The sequence below is a fragment of the Cinclus cinclus genome, chromosome 1, assembly GCF_963662255.1.
Source record: "Cinclus cinclus chromosome 1, bCinCin1.1, whole genome shotgun sequence".
In the NCBI taxonomy this organism is placed as follows: Eukaryota; Metazoa; Chordata; class Aves; order Passeriformes; family Cinclidae; genus Cinclus; species Cinclus cinclus.
Window position 1 is genome coordinate 87,245,629 of NC_085046.1, and position 27,468 is coordinate 87,273,096.

The 27,468-nt window shown below is 35.3% G+C and overlaps 1 protein-coding gene across 2 annotated transcripts in view; it reads right to left on the minus strand.

Annotated features, from left to right (window-relative positions):
- Positions 1 to 27,468, minus strand: part of PTPN3 (protein tyrosine phosphatase non-receptor type 3) — an 87,563-nt gene that overhangs the window by 12,050 nt on the left and 48,045 nt on the right. For both annotated transcript variants that reach the window (XM_062514657.1, XM_062514648.1), the window contains 9 exons: positions 27,091 to 27,267; positions 13,260 to 13,458; positions 12,193 to 12,270; positions 11,320 to 11,376; positions 6,567 to 6,723; positions 4,705 to 4,871; positions 2,006 to 2,096; positions 1,699 to 1,760; positions 727 to 873 (listed from right to left, as the gene is read on the minus strand). In XM_062514657.1, coding sequence (XP_062370641.1) covers positions 727 to 873; positions 1,699 to 1,760; positions 2,006 to 2,096; positions 4,705 to 4,871; positions 6,567 to 6,723; positions 11,320 to 11,376; positions 12,193 to 12,270; positions 13,260 to 13,458; positions 27,091 to 27,267 — 1,135 coding nt within the window. The remainder of the gene's footprint in view (positions 1 to 726; positions 874 to 1,698; positions 1,761 to 2,005; positions 2,097 to 4,704; positions 4,872 to 6,566; positions 6,724 to 11,319; positions 11,377 to 12,192; positions 12,271 to 13,259; positions 13,459 to 27,090; positions 27,268 to 27,468) is intronic.

The window sequence follows — 27,468 nt, forward strand, 5'->3', positions numbered from 1 at the left end:
TTATGTAGGACAGATCAAAAACGAAATACAGATAAAGGCTTCAGTGAAGACATACAGAGTCACCACCTTCCACACCTCTTAAAACATCCAACTGTTGTTTTCAGCTTCTAAAACTTCTAAACCAATACCTTCCCATTTAATCTAAAAACTTAATCTTTAAAACTACAAAGGACAAATTAAATCAAAATATACCAGATTTCACCATGCTATTCCAAAATTCAAGGAGAGACATAATTTATCTAAACATAATTAAAAGAATTATCAGAGCAATTCTAGGAAGGAACCTGAAATGTAAATAAAAATAAGCAAGCCAAATTCTGACTACTAATAAATACCACAATGGCAGACTCCTTTTTACAGCTAGACTACAGGGTTTGCTCAGCCCATTCAAGGCTTCCAGACATTTGCTGAATCTTTTGGAGGGAAACTGCCATATAGAGGCCAATACTCAGGGAGAAAAACAGCAGCACATAGTACCAGTCTGGTCAGCACAACAGAGTAAATGCAGTGATTTCTGTTTATCAGACAGCTGGTTTGCTTGCAAAGCAGCATGACAAAAAGCAAGTTGACCATCTGCTCTGTCTAAGTAATTCAGAAAGCCTGGCCTTCAGAAGAATGATTCAACAGAATAAGTTGGCCTCTTTTAGGGTTATTTAACCATAACAGTGGAAAAAAGTTCAAAGGTAGGGTAGATTTCTTCAGTATACAAAGGACCTGGGCACTTACACGTCCTCGTTCGGTGAGAGTTGTTAACATGATGATCAGTGATAATTTGTGATCCCAGACTACTTGCCAGAAGTGTGCACATGTGTGTGGAAGAGGCCCTTGAGTAGCAATGTACCGGTTCACAATGCCAGCAGAAGGAATTTCCATCTACAGAGGGAAAGAAAAATCCTATGTTACATTCATTCTTACTACTCAAGTACTTTTTTAACTCAGTATTTCATTCAAACAGGAAGTTTTGAGGGAAGATTAAGGCAAAAAGCTAAGTAATAAGACAATCAAGATTACGATTTGTTATGTGAAAAGCTTTTAAATCATGAATTCAAAACAGATGCAAAGCACAGATTCTATATTGTATTCTTCATGCTGATGAGCAGAAGATCAATAGTGAAAATGCATTTGAAAACTTGAAACTACAAATCTTTCTAAATTTTCTTAAGTAAGGAATGATGGCAGGGTATATACACCAAAGGCATAGCAAAAGCTTTTTGTTGCCTGATAACAAACACAGGAAGTTAACTGACTCTGATTTAGGTGTTTAGCTTATGTATCTGACAGAAATATATACACATTCCTCCCTCTTTTCCCTGACTCCCAGCCTACACTTGATTGATTAGGGAAATCAAGGCTCTAGTTTATCTTCTGGATCCTTCATAGCTGGTAGGTGAGAAGTGGTTCTAGAGGGAAAAAATACTTAGTTTTATGGAGATCACCTCAGCATTTGAAGTATATGGAAAAAAAACCCAAAATTTTTACTGGTTAAAGATTCTGGACATATCACAGTGTATCACTACATGGTAGCATCCACTGCATATTTAGGATGGTCTCCTGGTTTTAGGTTTTGAAATTTTACATCTTTTACATTTACAAATCCCACCAAATTAAAACAAAATATTCTTATTCCCCAAAAAAGCCAAGTTTTGTCTGCTTTAGTAATATAGAAAGTGAGTAAATGGAGGTCTCTGTATGACTTACATTTACATAATTTGCATTAATATAATCTTCATCTCCTTGCAATATTATCCTTGTGGCATCATCTGCACACACACAAGAAAGAGGGAATAAAATTAGCAGTTAAGAGACATACTTCCCCTATAATAAGTTAAAAAGACTACTGAGGACTTGCAGACACACAAACAGCAGAATACAAACATAATAAATTACCTTTTAGAAAGCAAATTGACCAATTATTACTTCAATTATATCATGAAATCTTTAATCAGTAAGTTCAATACAGCAGTTTTAGAAAGCAAAATAGGCAGAAACTGTACTTTAGACTCACAAGGTAGAACATCTTTGTATCTATTCTTGTCCATATTCTGAGGTACCTTTGCACATGTAACAGCCAATCCTGGTTTCTTTCTATAAAGTTGCTGCAAAGTAGAATGAAAATTTATAGGATTTTGAGGAATGTGATTATGCTGTACACACACTAATTATATTCACACAAAAATACACAGACTGAAAATAAACCATTTTTCTTTAATGTTTTTCCTATTTTTCTGCAAAATTCACTTGAAATGTTTTTGTATTTAACATGACAAGAATCTGTTATTGGCAGCCCATCAGAATAGTTAGGAGAATTTCTAGGAAAAAAACAAAAAACACAAACAGCATGTGAGCATCACTGATATAAACTGTTTCTCTGCAAGTTTGCCTTTTGCTTTTAAAACTGCAGACCAAGAGGACAACAGTGGTTAAGGATTTAACAAGGGAGCATTGAATAGCACCAGAACAAAAAAATAGCTGCAGACTTATTCTCTGGAATCAACTATAATACAAACATTTCAGAAAAAAAAATATTCTCTTGTCTACACCTATCCATTTCAATCCTGCAAGTACCTAAAAACCAAAACTTCAATGTATCACAATCTCTTAACATGTGACTTCTTTGCTTTTGGGCCAACCCCATTTAGAGTAAATGTGGACATAGGAAATGGGGTATATATGATGTGTGTATAACCAAAATTTTGAAGCTGGTGTTAGGTTAATGGTTGGGATCTATGATCTTGAAGGATTTTTCAAACCCTCGTGATTTTTGCTTCTATGTACATCGAACAAGCAAAAAAAAAAAAAAAAAAGTACAGAGGAGAAAAAACAACAACAACAAAAAACCCAAACCAACCCACAAAGAACTGCAATTATGTAATTATACAACTGTAGCTTTTATATATTTAATATAAATTAAAGCTCCTTCCTTATTTCCTTTAATAACTGAGTTATTAATCTGGCTGTGCCAGAGTTTTACATCCTTCACTGAACATTTACCAAAGAGCTCATTATATCTTACATGTTTAATGAAGATTTTGAATATTGATCCATATATAAAATGGAAAGAAACAAATAGGAGGCTAAAATCCCCTACTTTCTTGTTGAGAGAAAAAGAGCAGCACACAAATTTATTCTACTGAGATTTGTTGGACCTTAAGACTCTGTATAACAGCTCACTGTACTTTTCAACTTCTACAACACAAACAAACTGTGTGAGAAGAGAACTTGATAATATATGTAAAGGAAAAGCTTTTATCTGTTATAAACCGAGTTCCTCTTTACTAGAGCCAGGTTTCAATTTCTGCCTTTTTTAGGAAGACAAGGAAGAATAATTTTAAATCAAGTAACTATTCTCGAGCTTCATTGTTGCCTGGCAGTCATTTGTTATTGACAGACTTCTTGAATTCTGATTAAATGGAGGAAGATATTCTGGATAAAACTTTATTATTCATAGTCTAATGGCTAATTATTTACTATTTCACTAAAGGGAATGAAGAGCTTGAGTCACCAAAGCTGATGAAGAGACACTCCCATTGCCTCTGCTTCTCAAGATCACTAAATAATGAACTCAAAGCAAGAAGGCCTAGTTTATTACATTTCAAAAAGCTTTTGCACCTTTTCTGCAAAATCCCTTTAAAAACAGCTCCATAAAAAAAAGGATAAAATATAGGATCAAATATCCTGTGAATACCATAATATCATATATCAGAATATCATAAAGGGCCAAATATACTACGAAGTTCACGACAGGAAATTTGTGCACAAATTTACTCAGCAAATTTGACAATTAAGAAAATATTGAAAGGTTAGTTCAGATTTTTGAGCTACTGCTTCAATAGCCAACAGATTCATTGTAATTTCTGCATTGCATCCAGTACTGGCAGTTATGAGCTACTGTCTACAATCCCTTAAAACCAGGGGAATTTTAATTCTCAGAAATCATGGAAATAAAGGAAACCTCATAAAAAGAGCGGTTATGCAATAAACAATACCACAACTCTAAAGCCACTACCGTTAAATTTTCCAGCTTTTAAAAAAAAGGGGGAAAAAATCAATAGTGGGAAAAATTTTATTGCTGTTCTACAAGTTTCCAGTGACAGAAGGGGTTACTTCAGAACTCAATGCCAATTTTATAAATCAAAATAAACTAGGGTGTATTCAGAGCTACTATAAATGTTTGAATCTACAACAGTAAAGAAACCACAAACATTCATACCACACTCCTTTGCCATTAGAGAAACAGATGAATTATTCTTTGGACTAAAACTGAAGGAACTAATTTAATAAAATATAAAACATTTTATTAGTTAGTTTTCCATGACCTTCATTGCCAACGCTTCAAAGAACATAGGAAAAAAAAAAAAAAAAAAAAACAAGACAAAGTACAAGTCTGACCTCTGTCAAAATCCCACTACTCTACTCAATAAAACAACTGCAAAAAATACTAATTTAGTGAACTTTGGGTACTTGAGCCAGAGACATGGCAATTCAAACACATTTTTCTCAGCAGAGGGAATTTTGTGTAATGCTTAAAACTCATTCGTCCCTATTCCAAGTAGCGAAGTGTGAAACTGAAGTCAAATTGTTGCTCCCTTGAGATAAGACTGAACAGGAACAATGAGATTTGCAACTAATTACAACCCCTCCATTACTTGCTGGTTACAGCTGTTGTTCTGCACTAACAGCATTACAGAGTTGAGTACTACCTACCTCAAACTGAATAAGGACAGTCCCACTTTCTAGCCCTCTTCTTAGCTGCTCCATAGACTCCTCCAGTGTATCACCACCATATTCAGAACAGACAGGAAGAATAGATTCTGGCAGAGAGTGGGAATCAGCTTCATCTTCTGATTTGGGCTCCACAAACTGTTTAACTACTGAAAGATGTGTACAAAGTTATAAACTATTACATAGAGCATTAATGTGTTTTTAACAGAAAAAAAAATTACCGGCTTGAAATAACAACAGAGTTTGCAAAACCTGGAAAGCAACACATCTAATCACATTTCTTTTTGTACTATTTTACTGTAGAAACTATAAAGAGTAAAATGTCCCAATGACCTTTCTGAAAGAAAAACTCCAAAGGCCTACTCATGAAAGCAAACAAATTGAATTCCTAGCACAAGGAGGTTTTTGCAACCTTGTCTTACAGAATGAACTGCTAAATAGGCTAATGAAACACAACATCCACCAGGGTAAAAAAAAAAAAATGGAGTTTTACCTAAAAAAGTGTAGGTCATAATTAGTGAAATATCTCCACAAGAAACTTCTATAAGTTTGGACCTCCAACAGCAAAACAAATGCAAAAATCCCTTCATCACACTCCTATGTCATTAGAGAAGACAGAGAATTATCTTTTGCAATTTCTTATGCTAACATTAAAGGACCTAACTAAAGTTACAAAGAATTATTAGTCCATTTTCCAGAGTATTCCTTGCTATTGAAGAACATGACAAATATTAATGAAGTAATCTGCATAGCAGTTCTGTCCCTATGACATGTACTGTATCACCAGACATGTCCAGCTGTGGTTATTCTCTGCAGTGGTAGGAACAGTTCATACCTGCCAAACTTCAGAAAATGCGGAGCTGGTTATGCTCATGCCTATAGAAAATGACTGGTATGGGGCCACAGGCTACCTTTAGATAAAAACAGATTTCTCTTATCTGCAAGCTGGAAAGGGACTAGAAAATTAAAGGAAAACTAAATGCTGCATAAAGTCAGTGTAAAACAAAATAAAAACCCCCATCTGTCTTCTTAGAAACACAAGAAGTTTTAAATGAAACCAATGTTACAGAAGTACATATCACTTAGGCTGTTTCATTCCCTCCCGTTTCCCAGTGATGCATAATCCCTTCAGATTTTTGTATCTTCATGCAATCAGAAAGTCTGTGTAATTGTGTGTGGTAATGTCTTACCATACCTTTAAAGGAAAGCAAATAACAAATTAAGAGTTTGACATCATCTTGGGATCTACAGGTGTTTAAACATGGAACAAGCAAAATCAAGCTGGATGAATTCCCCATTTTTAAACATACAGGCTTAAGAGACTGCATATTTCAAAGATTGTCCCCTCTTTGCAGGCAGCAGTTCTGCAAGCAACCAGTACAAATTCATCTCAGAATTGTCACAAAATGTCTACTATAAGAATGAGGTAAGGAGCAGCTTAATTTGACTTGTTTCATCATATAATTGTGCAAGGGAACAGCCCATAAATTTTGTGAATCTGCAGTTGGGGGGGGGGTGTGTTAAAATTATGTTTTCATTACAAAGAACAAAAAACACAACACCCCACATGCACCAAACAAACTCTTTCAAGGGACTATTCTCACAGATTTTTAGACAAAAAAAAAAAGAAGAAATTCTAACTTGCTAGATTCTTTTTTGCAGTGCTAAGAACCTATATGGTTTAAACTACTTGTACTACTAACTCAAACTCAGTGAGACCTACCTTTTGCACAGACCTATTCCAAATGCACTGAGAACATGTTATGCAAACAGAAGAGGGTATACCACCAAGCATAAGAGCAAATCTCAAAAATATTAGAAGTGAATAAAATTAGCCCAGTTACCTTTCCTCCTGACCAAAAGTGCAAGCTCTCTTGTGTGAGATTCTCTGCTGGCTTTTATGAACATGACCACCTGGTCATGCGTGTGCTCCGAGATATCTCGGCCATTAATTAATACTATCTGATCACCTTCATTCAGCTTTGGAATGCATTTATCAGCCTGTTTCAAGAGCAAAGAAACACATTAATGTCAGCACAACCAGCTATGCAGGCAGGAACATATAAGGATATTAAGTACATCATGTAAGCAAAGTCATCACAGTTCCAACAAACTTTTATATTCTGTATCAGAGAGGTTCTACCAAAGGTTTCAGCTCTAAAGCTCTGATGCTTCAAAGCCTCTCCATGACAATAAGGAACAGTTCAAAGAGCACACTGATAGCTTTAAAAGGAATTCACATTAATCAAACCATAATCAGATTGCTCTCAAAGATCTGTATTTCAGACTCCAAGCCTTAACAACCTCTGAATTTCTGAAGAAAGTGTTTTGGGCACATAAGATAATCCAGTTCACTTTTTACACAGTGAATACTAAGAACTCCAAACAGGATTTTCCTGAAAATGATTTAAGTAACATGACATTCCACAGGCTTGCACTTTTTAAATTTCAAATAAATCCACACACATTTCATATCTTTGTTATTTTGTAGAGTCTTGTTTAGATTTAGATCAACTGTTGGACACCAGGGTTTGTTTGGCTTTTTTTCTGCCACAGTTCTCAGTATGCTTAGCCCTATGTCCAACACAAAACAATTAAAGCTACGGCAGAATACGATGATGATGCTAGAAAGATGTCTAAGGAACTAGAGCAACTCTTGCATTAAGGAAGGCTCTGAGAGCTGGAAGTAGTTAGCCTACAGAAGAAAAGGCTTAAGAGGATCTTGCAATGTACATAAATACTTAAGTGGAAGGCACAGAGAAGATGTAGCCATACTCTCAGTGGTGCTCAGTGACAGCATCAGAGGAAAAGGACTCAAACTGAAACACAGGAAGCTCCATTCAAACACCAGGAACCAATTCCACTGCTGTGGTGACTGTGCACTCCAGCAGGTTGCCCAGATATACTGCAGAGTCTCCGACCTCGGAGCACTCAAAAGACATCTGGATATTGTTCTGGGCAACTGACTCTAGGTGACTCTTGAGCATGGTAGACAACAGGACCTTCAGGTCCCTTCCAACATTCTGTGCTTCTCTATTATGAATCTGTAGAATTCTACAATCTTTGAGTATCAAGTAATGTAACAATTCTATCTTTATTTTTTTCTAGGAAGTCTCCAGCTACACAAAAGAGATATATAAACACTTCATTTCATTTATTGTATGAATGAGACATCGGCCTTTACTGTTTTGATTTTTTCATAGGTATTCCCTGTATTTCCTTAATAGCCAGCACAGGTTCCCTGAACTTTATTTTCATCCAGTATCATTAGCCCTACCAAACAACCATTACCAATCCCTGTGAACAAGATATTAAAATTAGATCAAATGCTGATTATGCCCTGCACTGATGGCTCCTAATATATTGATATTACCAAGTAATAAATAAGAGATGGAAAGGAGAAAGGATAATGAAAAAATCAACAAGATGAAAAATGCAGAATAAAAAAAATAGAGGCAAGAATACAAAGAAAACAAACTGGGATTCATTTGTACCATCAAACAAAGTTAAAGAAAATTTAAGACCTGTCCTAGTGCCACAAAACAGACAAAGAAGATGAGAAAGAAGCAAGAGAAAAGAAAGATACATGCAAGGGGAAAAAAATCCCATGAAGAAAAGCTGACTAAAAATTTAAAGAATGAATAGTTGCCCCCAACTTTTTCCGTAGAAATAAGAAAAGAAAGTAATTAAGGATAGGGAAGATTGACAATGATTCATAAAAAAATGTAAGCAGAAAAAGAATGGTAATTAGGAACAGCCATGATGTTCTTCAACACTGATTTAACTAGGTATTCACAGCTCCCCAAGAACACTCTTGCCATACTTTGTACAATGTAAAAAGGCGAGACTAAAGAATATAAATATGAATGGCTGAAAAATGTAATCACTCTTAAACATTATTAAGTTATTCTCTCTGAAATATAAATATTTGAAAAGATGGGCAATATAAAGAGCATATTGGGTCAGTCTAGGAGAGTCAAGATGGCAACAAGAACTTGAAGGAATGGTTTCTGAGCTCCTATATTTGCCTATAGTTTAGATTTCTTGGCTGGCTGCTGTTAGTCTTTAATACAGATGGAGACTAATATCTTTCCTCAAACAAACTTTGTAAATCAAGTGATATGTTAATGCATCAGCTTTCTTATTTGAATCATCTGACTCTATAAAATATATCTCAAAGGAGAATTAATTCCTCCTATGCAAGCATAATTTATAGATTTTTCAGAGTTTGAGCTTTTCCAGGCAATTATGTCAAAGGCTCTCTGTCTTACTGATACATCCAATGTGTCATTTTATGCTAATCACCTTCTATTGCTTCAAGAACCATGCATGCTTTTTTTTCCCCATGAAAAGGTCTATGAAATAAAACCATAATGACCTCTTTAGCACCTGAGAGCATTAATACTGTTTGTGAAAAATAATCTGTATAGAACATTAATTAAAAAAAACAAAACAAAACAAAACTAAACATATGCAATAAATGGTTGTTCCTTGACTAAAATGTGCTCTCACAAAAATTTTGGCTACTCCATCCTACAATTTCCCCAGCATACTATATTGCTGCTTTATTAAAGAATTTTTTTAAAAAAGAACTTTAGGATGTGTAAAGGAAAATGCTGACTTTTTTTTGGAGGAGTAGATTAATTTCCCAACCTCTACAAAAAATGCGCATCCTTTTGTAGGAAAGTGGGGGAAAAGTGACCTAAAAACCTGATAAATAATATTACCAAATAGATTCCCTGAAGACAATTTACAGGATAATGAGTGAATCTAGAGCAAGTTAAAATAGCAGAAATGAAGGTAAGGCATAACTAAGCTAAAATAATATCAAAATGCATTGCTTAGACTTAAATTTGAACTTTGAAATAACAGCTCTGTTTCATTAAACTGTAAAGAACAGGGAAATTTTTGCTTATGGAAAACTATTTAATCAATATTAATACATCTATTCTCTAAAAATACGTATATTATTTTCCCTCTTGCTGTAACATGACATGATTTCCCTGACTATATTATATTGGATAGCTGTATCCAATTTTATCTGTGATCCTGGTAACTTGTTCACTTGGTGATCTACCAGGCTAGAGAGATAATTGGTGACTCCCATCCATGCCTATGACACCAAAGGGAGACACTTCAGTGAATTGTTTCAAGTTTTAAGTCCAGTCCTTTTTCAATCCAAGAGAAAAAAATACAGATCGATACTTTCCAAAAGACCATCTGAATCTGCCAAAGGAAATGACTGCTTCTGGAGAAACATCTTTCATTCTTTGATTGCAGAATGAGCCTGTTTGCTCTATACAAATTCAGAATCTCAAATCACCCTTAAAATATTTGCTAGGTTGACCATGAAATGTCTTAGGAACAAGACATTATTTTCAATTTCTAGATGTAAGTTATAAATATAATTTCCTACCAAAGTTTTTTTTTCAAATAATTATTATAGTCCATAAAGGAGTGCTATGAACTATGTAAGGTCAAAAATCATAAATGTGACCAAAAAAAAACTGCTCAAGCAATCTGTTTCAGCTTGATTTGCATCATGACATTTAAATACCAGTCCTGTGACTGCTTATCAAATTTCAGAAGTCAGAAGATTCCAAGTGCATTGTATGTTTAGACTAATTCAGTAATATTTCCTAACAACTCTGCACTGAAATTATTCTATGAGAGTCAGGAAATATAGTTTGGAAAAAGGCAATTGAAAAAAATTGATATAACATTTCTCCTCACAAATTTGTGCAATAATTATTTAGGAAAAATGTTAAAAAAGATTTTATGTTCCAATTATTGTTTCACAATTCAACAGAAGAACTCAGTGACTCTACTGATTCTTATAAACATTTCCCCTAGTCTACAAATATTTCCATAAGCAAAAAGTCTATGGCAAAATAGGAAGAGCAAACATGTACTCCCTCTCTATGCTCCCTCTCTCCTGCCAAGTACTCTCCCATCCTATAAATAATTTTAGCCCTAAGGATTTCCTCAGCTTATTGTGGCTTGCTTAGTCAATGATAACAGGGTTTTTCCCCAAAGTACTTGTCCTTTCCTGACCTCACACAAAATTGTTTTAACTACAGCATCCTTTGTCAAGGACTTTCACAGGTCTACTATCTTCTAGGCAAAGAACTACTTCACCAAACATGAAGAACCTGACCTTCATAAATTTAATTTAGTAGCCCATATTTCTGCTGGAATTCCTTTTTCACAGTGCTCCTAATCTTGCTCCTACTAAATCTCCATCAAACAATCTATTTTTTTTCTAGGGTGCAGGGGTCCAAATTATTTACTTCTCCAGTAAATGATGTTCCTTACCCCCAGTCCTTGCCCCTCATCAAGCATTTTCCAGTCCAGGATGCATGGTTTGAGGTGACAGGAGAAGACAAAAATACTTTCTACTTATATCTTGTTTAAATAACTCTTCTAGAGCTTTTAATCTCTGGTTTAAGAAACCACTGGTTAAACCAATTCCTAACAAGAACAGCTCTGCTGCTATCTCATTTTGGTTACAGGTGTCCAAATTTCTATGTGTACAGACATTTGAGAGGTGGAAGGCGTAACAATGGAAGGGATTAAAAGTCTCAAGAATTTACTTACAGGTGATCCTGGAGTTATTCTTGATACCACCAGTGGCATTTTCTGATCTACTCCACCCTAAAGGAATGAGAGGAATGTCAGGTAAATAGCAACCATAAATCTATCATTAACCATAAGCAGCATTTAAAGTAAGTAATTGCTTATTTTTTTTCTTATATACATTTTTTTTATACTGTGTCATCATAGACTGGGTTGGAAGGACTGAATTTTCAGTAGTAAATGGTGAATTAGGGGGTGGGCTATGGTGTCAAAGTTCCAGACAACTGTACTAGCTAATTCTTTTTGCATCACATTCAATTGCTGCCACACCAATAAATAGCCAAGGTGAAATGACAAAACTCTGCTCTTATTTTGATATTATGGCAAATTTGCAATACTCTGCTTAAATGGAATTTCAGTGAGGGTATGTCAAACATTTACAATAGTCAATTATCAATAGTAATTTTCATTTTCTTAATAAATTAATTTTCAAATTTTCAATATGATTTCTAATGAATATAATTAAATGGAACAGCACAAACTATTTAATTTCTTTATAATACAGAGGTCCAATTATTCCAAAAGTTGATGCCAAAAGTTAGGCTTTTGAGTTCATATTTTATCAGCCAAATAGGCAGGGTGCCTTGGATGTGTGCCATGCCCATAACATATGCAACTGAAAACCAGAGAACTATTAGATGCTTATTTCTGTAAGTGTTGCTTTAGCACTTAAGGATTAGGCTGCTACTTAGGAAAAACTCTCAGTCCACAGGACATTCCTGTAAAATATACTGCTTTCTCCAAATCTTTATGTTAAAAAAATAGAAAATAATTATGAAGTTAAAACATTTTATCCATAAAGCATTTAAAATAATTAAAAGACAGATGGTTTACCTTTAGATTAAATCCAAACTTCCCTTCTTCATCTGGTTTGATACGTACCAAAAGTAAATCTCCCTCAATTAGGTCATTCTGCAAAATACAGAAAAAGAGTGAAAATGTTCTGATTTTTAGAAGAAAATTTCAGCAAATTAGAAAACAGTGCATCCAAATTTAGATGTACTGAACAAAAATACTCTATGCAAATCCATCTTTGAAATAGGAAGAGGATATAGTTGTAGAATATGCCTATGGTACTAACCTTTTAAATAGTAAAAATAGCAATGTTCATCTCAGCAAAAGTTTTCTAGTTGCTCTGTCCTAACACAGTTACTCTCATCTTTACTTTCCAATTGATAATTACTATTAAAGTTTCAACCTGCTGACATTAAAAGTTTAGGTCCAACATGAGAACAGAATTAATTCTACTCTAAGAACTGAGAGACCACTATTTTTCCCTTGACTTTCCTCCTTTAATTAGGTATATTTTTCTGCAACAGATCCACAAAGCAGAAGAATTAAAAGGTGTCAGCAACTAATGGACATGTTGGAAATGATAGAGCTATTCCAAATAATTTTAATTAGTTGTTTTAATTAATTGTAAGCATTCACTTTTAGCCAGAACCCTTCTGAAGCAGCTGGGGAAGAATGATGCACTACCATAAGATTATCAGGGAGCAGCTGGTCCCCAGCCAAGTCAGAACTCTAAAGGATGATGTTTAGCCATCCTTAAGAGATGCCCGGGATAAAGCAGGGTTGTGTCTGCTTTTTAGATATATAGCAACTTGAGTTAGCGGATCTTTTCCTTGGAGGAAACAAGATTTAATCAAGTAAGGATTTCTGTTCCACTAGGAACTTTCTTTGAAGCTTCTGGAACACTGGACACCTTGGAAATCAATGCACTAGGTAAGCTTGTCTATCACACAACCCTGGATAAATGTAGCAACTTGAGATCTGTTCTCATTCCTGACTAAAATTTACCCATCCTGAAATACAGCCACGACTTCTGCACATTCTCAAACCACAACTCAAAGTCCCATTCACTACTAGCCCTGACTCTAAAAGCACACAATGGAACATACCTTCTCGCAGTAGTACTGACTGGAATCTTCCGTTGAGTTACTTTTTGGAATGTTGTCATGTGCTTTTAAGAACTGCTTATCCACCCCTTCCAACGGGTAAGAGCCAGAAATGTTGCCAACTCCATTGGGAGACTGAGCCAAGGCTTTAGGTGAGAGAGGGGTCAGAGAACTCCGTGTCGGATTGTTTCCCAATACATTCCTTTATTATGGAAGAATAAATATTACAAAGGTACTGTTACCCAGATTTTTAAATTAAAACATTTAAAAAGAGAGAGTTTTAAGAGTTAATATATTTAACACCACTTCTTAGTGGAAGCACTGGGAAACAGGATTGGAGTGTGATCTAAGCCTATCATTTGATCAGTGGACATCCAGAAAAATGGACAAAAATTCTGGAACAGCATAACCATTTTAAGCAAAATATTTAGATGCTAGCAGTGAAATACACTGTTGCAGTGGTACAGGAATTCACAGCAACACATGGAAAGGGCTGATTCGCAATGGGAAGGCACTTCAGTTGCCAATTCTATCCACGAAAAATCTTTTGCTGTGATTCCAGTCTCATTCCTGCAAAGAACTTTTTTCTTTTTTTTTTTTTTTTTTAGATTCCTCCCTCTTATGAATGCCATCTCAACCTTATCCAAACTGAAGAAAGCAGTTTGTAAAAAATCCAGGGTAAATTGTCAGAGTAATAGGAAATGAAGTAACAATGAAAGGTTTAATTGCAGTTATTGTTTTATTGAGGTATAGTTATAAGCCATACAAAAGGACCCAGAATTAACTTAGGGCACAGATCTGGCATTCAAGAACTTTAACATTCAATGATAACAAAAGTCAGTAACTAAAACTGTCAAATGTGGGAATTGGCAAAGTTGCCTGATGGTGCTCCAGGACTTCTCAAACACTTGTTTAGCTACATTCCCTCTTATGAAAAGGATGACATGCAGACCTCTCATACAACCAAGTCCCTTCTTTAATTGGACTAAACTCATGGATACCATACAGACCAACTGCTCCATCCTTATAAATACTACCTAATGTGAAAATATCTGTCTTGGGGAAAGTTCAGGTACAGCAACATCAAATTTTGACAGCATTAAAGTAGCAGAAGTACATGTCCTGCCAAGTAAACCTTGGTACAAAAATTTGTAAATTCAAACATTTATTTCTGCTTTGGTATTTGTCTATATATGTGAGCTTTTTTGAACCATTTCCAGCTGTCAACGACGAAGTAATTCTACACTCAAGGAGTGTAGCTTTTAACATACAGGACTTGTATCGCAGCAAACTTCAATATTACTAACACTTGTTCCTCGGCCTGTGAAGATCTGATCGCAACAAATGCAAATGTCCTGAAAAATGCCATCAAGAAAATGCATTCTTGCCATAATACTTCTGACTTTTAGTTAGACTATGTGTACTTGGCAATGGTAATAAGGTGTTTCATGTAACATCAGCAGTATTTTCAGTTACTACAGAAAGTGGCACTTTCTGAATGCATTCAAAGTTTCAGAACACTTTGCAGTAGTGAACTATAATTGCACTGTCGAAATTCTGGTTTTACCTGATTGCTTCCAAGACTTTTCATCGTTCTGATGAAGTCAATGTTAAGCAAGGAGGAACATTGTGCATGTAAATACATCCTAATAAGTTTTTCAGAGCATAGTCCGAAAAAACCATTTCACTTACAAGTTGAAATTACAGCCCATGAAATGATTTTTCAGTGTAGAAAATAAATATAATAATACCAGAAAAACATGATTATATATTTCAATTTCATCTGGCACTATATAAAGAGTCACCACATAAAATTACCAGTGGATTTTTATATCACTAAACTTTTGCAATGGTTTCTAACTTTTTTTGTTAATAGCGATGAGAGATCTATTACAATTTAAGACTTTCCAAATCGTGACCCTAAAACTTACTTTTTCCCACAAATCTTTGCAATCTTCATTGATTTATACATTTATTTGTGTCTTTTAATTATACAAAAACAGTGTTTTGAAAAATCTGTTGAAGTTATATATTTCATTATTTTTCTTAAATAGATAGGAGAAAGTGTAAAGAAAACTCACTTTGGTGATTCTTGTTCAGATGACCTGGTAAAAAAAGCCACAAACACAAAAACAACATTAAATGAACATAAGTTAAATGTTCAAGTAAACAAGAACTAAACTCCAATTAAAACAAACAAACAACAAAAAAAAAATCAAACACACCAAAAAATATACCAAACAAAAAAAAAAAAACCAAAAAAAACCCAAAACACCAAAAAACACCTGCATAACAGCCAAAAGGTATGCTCATAATAAATTTAAGAACACTTAACCCTATGGTGAAAGTCTGAATCAGATAACTAGGGTGTTTATAAAGTACTCAGCAAAAATCCCAGGGCAGCTCTGATCACTCCTGCTTTTGATACAAGCCCAATACAGGCAGCACACATCTGCTACTGCAACTCCAACTATGCAGGTGTTTACAAAGGCAATTATTTAGCCAGACACACTGCATCATTTTAAAAAGTCTTATGAATGGATTACAATGATTACAGATGGCACTGACTGCATTTTGTAAAAGTCAAAATATGGCAAGATCTTTATGTTTAGGTAGCCAGAAATGAGCACAGGTGGCTTCAGAAGCTTGACATTTCCAACGTTTATTCTCATGATGTGAGATCAGAGAAGGTATAGACAGAAAACTTTGAGACAAATCATAATGAAAGTAGAAGTGGTTACAGCAATGAGGACAATCTAGAATAGAAAAGAAATCAAAATTTGCAGTACACAGCATTCTCCAATGCATTTGATTAACTTCAGTAAAAATCACCTGAAACAGCAAGCTAAATGATATGACATAAATTAACACAATAGCAGTGCTACTAAGACAAATTTAAAAGTAAAATTTACCAAATAAGGTGCTTACAAAGCAAAGTTTAAGGCAGATGGGACAACTGTACAAATTCATTTAAGCAGTGACCTAAAATCCTGGAGTGCTATATGTCCATGCTGGAAAACAATATGTGAAGTAGTTCAGTTTGAAAATAGACTTACAGAATTGCCAAGTTCTGAGAGGCAATTCACAGTACACAGTTAAATTTTCAAGTCACGCTTTCTAAATCATCCTTAATACTAAGAACTACATACTACATTTCACCAAAATGACAGTAAAAATAGCACCAGTATCAGTCCAGATAAGACTCCTTGTATGTGATTTGACAATATGAAGAAATTATTCCTTGAGAGGCAGAGACAGTAAACCTTGATCCTTGAGGAATTTTGGAGGTTTGAGTTCTGTGTACTATTAATACTTTTAGAACATTAAGCTTCTTCCCCTTTTACTGCAGTCATACCTAACTTCTGACCCCACTCACATCCACCCCCACTCACTCACTAATATATCTGGTTCTGTTTGTCCACAATCCCTAGAAAATTTTTACCCTCCAAGTGTAGGCAGATACTAAAGCAGCCATATCTAAATGGGACAAATACTGAACTTGTACTTTACTCAGTAAGAGAAGAACACAATCTTAAAGTTTAGGGATTTTTTACTAAAATTTTCCTAAAATCCCTAAAATAGGGATTTTTCTGACTTTCACTAGTCTTGAGAAACTTTGCATATTCAAAAACTCATCTCCTACATTACATTTGATTGCATTGTCCAAATATTCTCAAGTGGAAACAGAGGCAGGGGAGCTTTACAATGACATAAGCCTTATTTCCTTAGGAAGTCACACTAAAAATAAAAAAACCCCATTGAATTATTTTTGCTAAGCTAATGGATTTCCTTGTAAGGCAAAGAACAACAAAACTGTACATCTTTTTTTTCGTTTTGCCACAGGAGACAGCTTTATTACCAAATTCTGTGCAGAATCAAAATCGCCCTGAGTTTACCCTTTCAAGAGACTTCATCAAAAATGTACAGACAGACTTGTGATAAAAATCAATACAATGCCTCGGTTTTAATATATTATCTCCCCTTCATCTTCCCAAGAGAAAGAGGAAGTTTGAGAAGGAAAAAAAACCAACTTGGGCTTCCATTCACAGACCTTCTGTAAACGTACAGTAAATTTTTCACTATCTCTACCTTTGAAGATAAATGTGAGATATAAATTCTTAGTACTATTTGATGAAGATTCATTTGTTAAATTATTGCACTTTAATTCAAACACATTAGCTCTAAAAGATTTACTGAAAAATCTGTAACCTTTTAAATTGGGAAGAAAGATGACCAAATATTTGACCAAGAAAAGCAAACCAATTCAGTGTCTAAAAGAATTCATCAGACAGTGCAGCTGTGTCTTCCTAAAGTCCTTAGTAGGTCAGTATGCTAGAGCTGCAGAATTTTGCACCGCGATACAGTTAAATAGTATTTCTAGCATTAAATTACTCAGCAATATGATAAAATACCTTAAACATTAATAACTATGTGATTTTTTTTGGCTACATAGTGTTACAGTTTACTAAGCCTCATTTCACAACATACAAGGACTGTATTTTAAGTCAATGAAAGACAACACTCACCACACCAGCCATTCGACTTTTTCATCAAGGAAGACAGCTCTTCCTTGCAAGGAGATTAAGCTTTCCATTGGTGCAACAAACAAGCCAACACTTCAAAACTTCAGGTAATTTCTCTTCCTTGCTTCAAAATCTAACTAAAATCATGCCATTTCAATCTTGCACTCAGTATGATTGATCATTATCTTTTAAATATAGCTCTTTGCCCTCAAAAGTCTAACTCTCCTCTTCTGCCAGAAGGACAGAATGGAAAAGTCTTAAGGAAAGACCCCTCCTCCTCATTTTGGTGTGACCTACCACGGAATTCTGCTATTCTGAGAACCAAGGATGATAAACTACAGCAGAATAAAACCCCGAGAGAAAAGGGTCAACTGAAACAATAGCACTGTAGCAAAACTCCCCCTTTACAAACAACTGAAGGAAACATCTGTAGGTTTTGCCCTTATGCTGTTCTTGAAGGTTTTAAGGCTTCTTTTATTGTAATACCTGCAGGGTGTTACAGGCAAGACCGAGTATGCCAGAACTTCTATTAGCACCTCTTTTCTGAGGATTCACCATTACAACCGGGTTTGTTATTCATTAGCAAAATATGTGGAAGGTACTTGCAGCAAAACCTTTCTGCTGCCTTTTAGAGGAATTTATACACAGAATATTCAGCATTTCTGTGAAGAGAATGACTGTGTAAGGTGTCATAAGTTTTTTTGTACTGAATAATTAAGAGAACAAGTGCAGAAAACTTGAGGACTTCATGGCATACACAAGCCTACACAGTGATTTCCTATAAATTGCAGTCACTCATATTTGTAAGCTGCTACAATCACCTTTAAAGGGATATTTTGTTACTCTGCATTACCTCTATTGACTGTATTCCAGTTTACTGGCTTGCCATGAAAATTTCATGTGTTTTCATACACAGAAACTCCTTGGTTTGCTGCAAGGTTTGCCTTATAACATTTGCAATTCAACTTTGAGATTTTCCATTTGGATGCAAAATTATTGCTTTTTGAACTGGCAAGGAAAGTGTAGTGCATTTGAATAAAGATATATATTTAAAACGAAAAATTTACATCTAAGCAAAATATATATGTGCACTATTTTCATGCATATTGGGGTGGAAAAGCACATAAAACCTAAAGTCTACTAGTAATAGGCTTAAAATTCCAATTTGAAGCTAACTGAAACATTCCTAGCTCCACTGTCTAGTATTAGGATACCTACCTTGAGAAAGGTTGAAGTACACAAACAAGGACAACAGAATTTTGTGAAATGCAACAGATTTTGTCAGAACAAAGAAATAACAGTTTAAAATATGTGCACTTTTTCACTTATTTGCCTACCAAACTAATTTTCACTTATTTGCCCACCGTTAATTTTCTACCAAAAAAATAGCTACCAGGATTTGGCTGCATAAATCCAAAGAGTGTTTTTATCAACAGTAAAGCTTTAAAAATTTTCCTCACATGAAAAATCATATTTTAGTTAAATTAATGATGTGTTCCCATAGTACTTTCACCAAAACTCGCTATGCAGCTACAGTTTATTGTCTCTCAAATGCTAAGCTAAAAGAATTGAACAAATGCAGCATCCGTTCAGGAAATCTATTTTCAGTGTAATACCTTCACCAGATGATGCATCACACTCACACCAGGAACGTATGTGCACTTCCAGAAATTCATAGCATAGTGCAAGTGAATTTCCTTTTTGTATATTAGTTCATCATTTCATTTCCTTCCCCTCCAACTCTGGGGCTGCACACATTATTCCACCTGTATCACTAGCAAAAGATAGTTTTACAAGGTAAATTGAAAGATGTTTATAGCTTTGCAAGCACTTCAGACAAGAGTTTATGAAGGGATAAACTGCATTTGTAACAAGAAGAATTGTAGACTCAAAATTATTTATGTTGGAAGGGAACCTGAGAGGTCACTTGAACTCTTATTCTAACAATAGACATCAAAGCTAGATGAGGATATTCAGTTGTGTTTTGAGGTTCTCCAAGGATGGAAATAACTCCACCTTTTTGCTGATGTGTAAAAAGGCCTAAATAATCAAAATGTAGTTTTCCCCCCTCATTATTTTTTGAGCATTTCCCTATCTATAACTTGTGTCAAAAACATCTCAGGTTTTTTCTCTTCATCTCCAAGAAGCTTGGCTCTATCTTGTTGATAATCCTCTTCTGGCAGAGCAAGGTAACAAAGTGACCAACCCCTCCTGACTCCCCCAGCCTTCTGGTTCTCATGCATCATATGCTTGCACCCGTGAATAACTTGCCAGATTTATTTCATCAATGTATGACTCTAAATAGACGATCTATATAATCTCACCTGTCAGAAAGCTTTTCTTGCTGACTGTTACTATACCTTATCACTTAGAAATATGTTTTACAATAATCTTTCTTGTTAGACAGAAAATTTCACAGCTAATCTCTTCTGCTGGGCCAGCAAATCTATTCTAAAAAAAGTACCAAAACACTTGCTGCTACGCAATCTGCTGCTCCAAGCCAAACAGACATGTTCTGTTTATTTAATTACAAGGTGAACAGGAGAAACTGAATACAATTCAGATGACAAGACCCTCCACACAGCTTATCAGGTTACTTTTCCAAACCAATAGCCCAGTTATTTTTTCTCTTTAGCATCTTGTATACTGTGCTGGTTTTGGCTGCAGTAATTTTCTTCACAGTGTATTGGGCCCTGTCTGGGATTTGCGCTGAACACAGGGTTGATAATGCAGAGATGATTTTGTTAATGATGAGCAGGGCTTACACAAAGCCAAGGCCTTTGGTGCTTTTCATATTGCCATGCCAGTGAGGAAGTTTTGGGTGCTTGGGAGGCTGGGAGGAGACACAGCCAGGACAGGAGACCCCAGCCGACCAAAGGGATATTCCGGACCATGTGACATCACGCTCAGTGTATAAAGTGGAGAGAAGAAGTAGGAAGGAGGAGAATTTGGAGTGATAGAATTTGTCTTCCCAAGTCACTGTTACATGTGAGGGGGCCCTGCTCTCCTGGAGATGGCTGAACACCTGCCTGCCCATGGGAAGCAGAGAATTCCTTGTTTTGCTTTGCTCCTGTGCGTGGCTTTTGCTTTCCCTCATTAGCTGTTTTTATCTCAGTCTATAGGTTTTCTAGCTTTCACAAGTCTGATTGTCTCTCCCTGGTTCCATTGGTGGGGGAACGAGTGGCTGCATGGTGCTTGGCTCCTGGCTGAGGTTAAACAAATGCAAATTTATACATTCTTCCTGACAAGCACCCTTCTTATTCAGAAAAGTGTGTTCAAAAAGAGGAAAAAAGGCATTAAGAGGGCAAACAACAACTATATTAACACTCCAAACTGTTTCATCTATGATATAAAAAACCAAATTTAAAATATTCTAAAAAAGCACAAGTCATTAAACCTGTATTTACAAGGTCGAAAATAAGCTTTTCTCCTATAAGGGAAAGGGGGAACCACTCCTGTACAGGTAACATGACTAAGATTATCCTGAGCTGCCAAAATAAATTACTGTTGGTTTCAGTAATCCTTTCACATAACATCTTCTTATGGAAACCCGAGCTTACTAACTTTCCATTAAGGGGCAGGTGCAGATGCTGGCCACAACATGGGTCTTCCCACAACCCCTGATAAAAACCTTAAATCCATGAACAGAAAAGAATGGTGTATACCCCTTTTTCATACTGAATGGTAGAAAACTATGCAGCTTACAACAGCTGGGTTCTCAGAGGTTAAGAGCATTAAATAACAAAGTGGTTTTCAGTTGTTGTTTCTCATCATCTGTTTGTTTTCATTTCTCATTGCCTAATGGAGAGTGAACATCTGTATCACACCTCATGCACCCAAAGATGCTTGCTAAAAATGAAAGGAACAACGACAACAAAGAAAAATTAAAGTCTAAAGATATGTAAATAGTACTTGGTTACATTGGCTTTTAAGTTTTCATGGCTGATCCTGGTATTTTAAATTACATTTTTAATTTATACTTATTTCCTTAACGTAAAGATGCCAGCAAAATCATTATAGCAGTTTAAATTTTCAGTTATTTACTTGAGGGTAAAGGGTAGGCTAGCTTAATTTAAGGAGTTTTTTTTCCACTTCTTCTAAGAATTCATCTATGAAGAATCCTACACATTAAGTTGCATTTTATTTTTTTTTTTAAAGCTACCAGTGTCAAGAACCAGACCTTGCACTGGGGACGGCCAGTGCAGCCTCTCAGGAGAAAACCTAATACCTGATAAAAGATCAAGCATGTCAGAGTACACGATTCCAAAACAAAACTAGCCTACTGCCCCAGTTAAAACCAAGTTAGATTTGAAGGTTACTGCATAAATCAAGGATGTTTTGGAATTTACCAACCTGATATTGAAACAATGCCACATACTGAAGTATGACTATTTTATTTTTCCTGTATCTTTTCTCCTTAAATGACACAGTAGCATACAGAGCAGAGTGGTGTCAGGGAAAGGAAAATCAGCAAGGATGACTTGTTCCTCTACATCTGTGAGTCTCTCCTTATTCCAAATTTAGAAACTGTAGTGGTACCATTATCAAGACAGACTGCAGCAGCTCTAATCTTCAAGCACTATACCAGGCTAGACAAAGCAAAAATTGCAGTAAGAAATAATTCCCTGGACAAGTCCATTATTCTGTCTTTAAAAATAGCCAGCTGTGGTTTAAACTGGTTAGACTGAAAGAGAAACATTTTTCTCAAAGATAGAGTCTTCCAGGAGCTCTATTGAGGCTACCTATCAGGACAGCAGAAGGTCAGGATGAGTTGTTGCCAGGTAGCCTTTTGGTATGACACAACTTTGAAAAAGTTTCCCAAATTAAAGCAACTTTTCCACAGAGCTAACTAGAAATAATAAAGCCTCATAATATAACTTACTTTGTATCTTAAAGGAAAGCCAGTTTCCTGTATTCATCACTATTCCCTAATGCATATCTCTGCGTTTAAGGACATCTGATGACACACAACCTCACAGAAAAAGAGAGAAGTCTTCCACTTTGCTTAAGATAAGAAGTTTAAAAAGTCATTAGCAACAGTGCTTCAATGAAGAGAATGCAAATCTCTCAAACATCTTCAGGGAAGCTAAGACTACAGAAAGCAAATTCTATCTGAAAAACAGTCATCAAACAATTGCACTTACTAATCAGTATGCTTTATCTCAATGCTGCTCTTGAAATAATTTTTAGAACAAAATAGTAATGGTACCATATGCATATACATGCAGGCATAGTATAAACTGAGTGACAGAGTGAGTATAACATGCAGTAAGGAAACAGACTGGGTTACCTGCTCTGAACTGGTGTGGCACAGCCATAAGAAAGTGTTGTACAACAGGGAATGCAACATATAGGACTCCATAAGGCCAAGTGTGGGCTCCATGTCCATGCTAGTACTAATTTTTCAGTGGCAGTAACAACCAACTGAGATGTTCAGCAACAGGGCAACAGAAAGGAAGAAGTGACAGGGGACAACTTTCTCACAAAGGCTGGAGAGACCTGGGCTAAAGAAAAGTTATTTTCAAGTCCTCTTCAGCACTGTCATTTCTGTCAGGTTTTGTAAGCAGCAATGATTTGAGATATCTGGCTTAAATAGGCAAACCTATTTGTGCCCTGCAAATGAAGTTCTAGATAATGTATGTTAATTTGGGGTTAGAGCAATTTTTTGTCTATAATACAGATGCAATAGACAGTTCTAATCTTTTCTGCAGACACTAAACTGAGAGAGAAAAATTGCTTCTTTTCACTGTCTAAGCCCCAAGCAGTTCTTGAATGTGAAAGTACCTTGGATAATTTGGGTAGCGGGAGCAATGAAGCTACAACCTAACACTGTGCTCACCAGCTTCCCTTGGCTTTTCATAGTTCACCTGTGTGCATGGTTTGCACTATTTTCCAATTTTCTTTTTTCGAGTCCCAGCCTGTGGTACACACCTCAAATTTCAGTTAGAAAGCAATGTTCACACAAAGCACATTTTAAAAACAATTCTTTTGTTCTTAAGAGAAACAACAAAAGAAATTATGAAATATTATTGACCCTCATTTCCAGCATGTTAATTTAAAGGATTTTAACATCAAACATAGTTCTAGATGATGACATGTTGATACATTACTATATCTTCAAAGAAATTGAAGACTGCTATGTTTTATGTTCTCTAAACTAAAAGCTGTTCCACATCATTTGTTTTCTAAATTGTGTACTGTTTCATAGAAAGAAAGCAGAACTTGATTGATTCCTATATGTGAGTAAACAGCAAGGAAGAAAATAAATTATTAAGAAAATAAATATACCTAGTATAGTCAGGAAGGAAAAAAAACTATAAAGCAATACATGCAGGTGTACCTTTGACAGCAGTGGCTGCTTCTACATTTCTGAGACCCAAAGTTCCAAATGTGCCTTGGCATGACAAGGTAGGTAGCAAGCCTTGCACATGAGTTTTATCTATGATTTGCCTCAAAAACCATTCTATCAGAACAGGTCCATTTGAACAATAACAAACCACTCGTTTTGACAAAAAAAATGAAAAAGAGGGAAGACTACCCATACCCCCTGAAATGCTGATCGCAGCTGGAAAAATAAGTCAAGAGCTACATCCCATGCTAACCTCAGCTTGCATCGTCTTGCTGCAGAAATACTAAATGAAATTGATGTTTACTTTACAGAAATCTAGCTGTTGCAGAATTATTATTATTATCAATATGAGGTCACAGACATAACCATTCAGTGATTAAATGCCAGTATTTACTGCTGTTTGCCAAGAGCTCTCTAAAAATGTTACAGACATTTTTCGTGCCAAAGATATTTAGTAGTTACAATTAGCATTAACTAAAACCTTTATTAACAGTCCTAGTGGGCTAGGCAGTAAAAAAATACAGCCCCTAAAGACAAGGTGTATTAGCAAGACTATGGAAGCTATTCTTGGTTCTCCTCTAATAAAAAAGAAATTGAAAATCTGTTGTTTTTTTTTTCCATAGCATGTTTCTGTTATGTCAGTTCAAATCCACTGAAGACCAACATGGCAAAAATGTGTAGTTGGCTTTACACGACTTATCAGAACACTGAATGGTGTTTTATAGTTAATGTCCAAATATTCCCAATATGTGGCAAAAGCCCAGGGAAAGCATCTATACTTAATACTGAAAATATGCAAGGTAAACTTTTTTCTTGCAAAACAGATTTAGCTGATAGGGAAAGATTCCATCCATCAATATAGCATTCATGGAAAGAAAGATTTTACTACACATACATACTTAATTTCACTTTGCATCTTTCAACAAGGAAAGTGAAGCAAGTAATAACTACTGTAAGATTGCAAAAGGAAAAAAACTGGAATGTGGACCAACAAACTTCAGTGTAGAGAAAAAGCGCCTTTTTTATGGCTACTTTGCATTTTACCTCAATTGCTAAAAAAGAAACTATTAATGACTATTTTACTTCACAAAGGTCTAACAGTCAATGGAACAAAGCATCATTTATTCCATTCTTCTTACAAAACACACAACTTGAATTTAATTAATCAGATTTATACAGGCATTTTTTTAATTTACTTGCAAAGTATCAAATATTATAAACATACAGTAAAAAAGATAATGCATTTGGCATAAGATGTAACAAGAAAAGTAGTGGTGTATATGAGGAAGTTACAGTAAAAATCTCCACAGTGACTGATATTACTCAGATTCAGCACAGTCACTGGGGCTCAAAAAAATACATGAATGTGCTATTTTCAAATTTAGAACATCCTTTTTTTCATTGTCTGACAAAAGGCATAAAGGCAGGCTTTGCCACTCCATTCTCAGTAGGTATAAGAAAGAAGAAGGAAAGAAAAAAATCTACAGGAGAAGAAAAGAAAAGAAAAAGGAAAATAAAATGTCCCACAACATAATAGCTGGCAGGACACAATTCCCTGGTCACAAAACACAACATGGCAACATAATTTTCTGTCTATGGCTTCTACCATCATCACCTGTTCTTATGTCTGCCTCTCAGTATTTTTACTGAGAAAATACTTCTAAAAGTGTATTATCTGCAAGCTTTAAAACACAGGAAAGACATGGTTTGCTATCTATGACTATTCTCAACATCTAAAGGCCTAATTTTTATCTATTATCATGGCTACTACTGCCCTTAGTACAAACAAACAGTATTAAGGTTCAGCTCTCTTCCAGTCAGAAATACAGAAAAATGAAGTGAAAAACTCAAAATACTTAATATAATATATATTAAAATACTTATTAAAAGAGTGACAAAACCCAAACATGGTACATGTCAATTTTTTCTTTCTTTTATTGAAAACTCTCTAATGTAGTAGTAATATTATTATAGAATTTTAAGAAAATAGTTTAATCAGAATTTAAAGCTATATTTAGTATCAGCACACTGTCAGAGGTAGGTGAATCCTATCAGCTTCCATTAAGACATGGCTTCTCAAAATACATCTTGCCTTAAAGTCATTAGACATCACTAAAAACCATTTTTCTTTTGCAATGCTACAAAGGAACGTGCATTTTAATATATAGCATTCTCCCCAGCTCCAAGTTTTAAAGTAGCCGTTTTCTTTTTGAGACTGAACAATTAATGACTTTGTACATTATTTCTGAGCTGATATTGTGATAATCTGAAGTTACTCAGTTGAGTGTAGCCATATATATAATGTAATACATGAGCAAACAAATAATCAGAGTGCACAAAGACAGGTGCTTCAACTCCTGGCAGCAAACCTAGCAGTTGTTAAAGCACTGCAGAGGAAAATAATCTTGGCCCCCAAGGAATACAGCCAAAAAGCAGACACAGCCTTTAGACAAGCCATTGACAGTTCCTCTGAAGAAAAGGATGGATGAACACCAGGATTGTGATGTTCTTGTGTACACTCAAATGCAATACCTCTTTCAATTGATAAGGTTGAGCTGATGATGTGGAATGAGTGAACTCTTAAAAGAGTTCACTATATCTTTCTCCCCACAAAAAAAGTTTTTGACAGGTAGGAAAGGGTTACAAAAGCTAGTAGCAAACAGGACATTACAGATTTGAACAGACATGCCTTAGTAGTTCTTCTAATTTTACTAACAGCTAAAGTACTGTGTACTGTATTTAGGGATGAAGGATTGGTTTGCTTTTTACTTGTCATTTTGTGTAATGAAATTTCCAGTATAGCAGCTGCTAAAAATAAAGCTTATGCAAACAAAACTGTTTGAAGTCATTGTAACATTACAACTAATTGTGACTGTTTCACAATGCAGTTCTTTGGGTTTTTTTGTTTGGTGCTTTTAAAAAAAATCAAAATAGGCAATGGATTGTTTGTAGAAGCCCTTACCTCCTCCTTGGACTACGGTGCTGAGGGAACTCTGAATCACTGTCCTTTGATGTTGGAGAGCCCTTATATGTGTAAAAAACATCCTCTGTTTCAGTAATATAACTAATCTCATTCGTAAGGTTATCTACAGATGAGTGTCGTGGTTTGCGGATTTCATGACGTAGTCTAGGACTCCGCCTTCAAAACACAGAATACAAACACAACCAGGAAGATTAGAATATTTCATGAAACTTTATAAAAGAAAAATTTCTATCCTTTTGCAGTTATGATCTGAATCCTCATAACAGGCTTGTATGTCTCACTTCAAATAAACAATTTTTAAGCATTCTTATGGTATATACTAGGCACTCATACACTGCTAGGTTCAGTACACTGAAC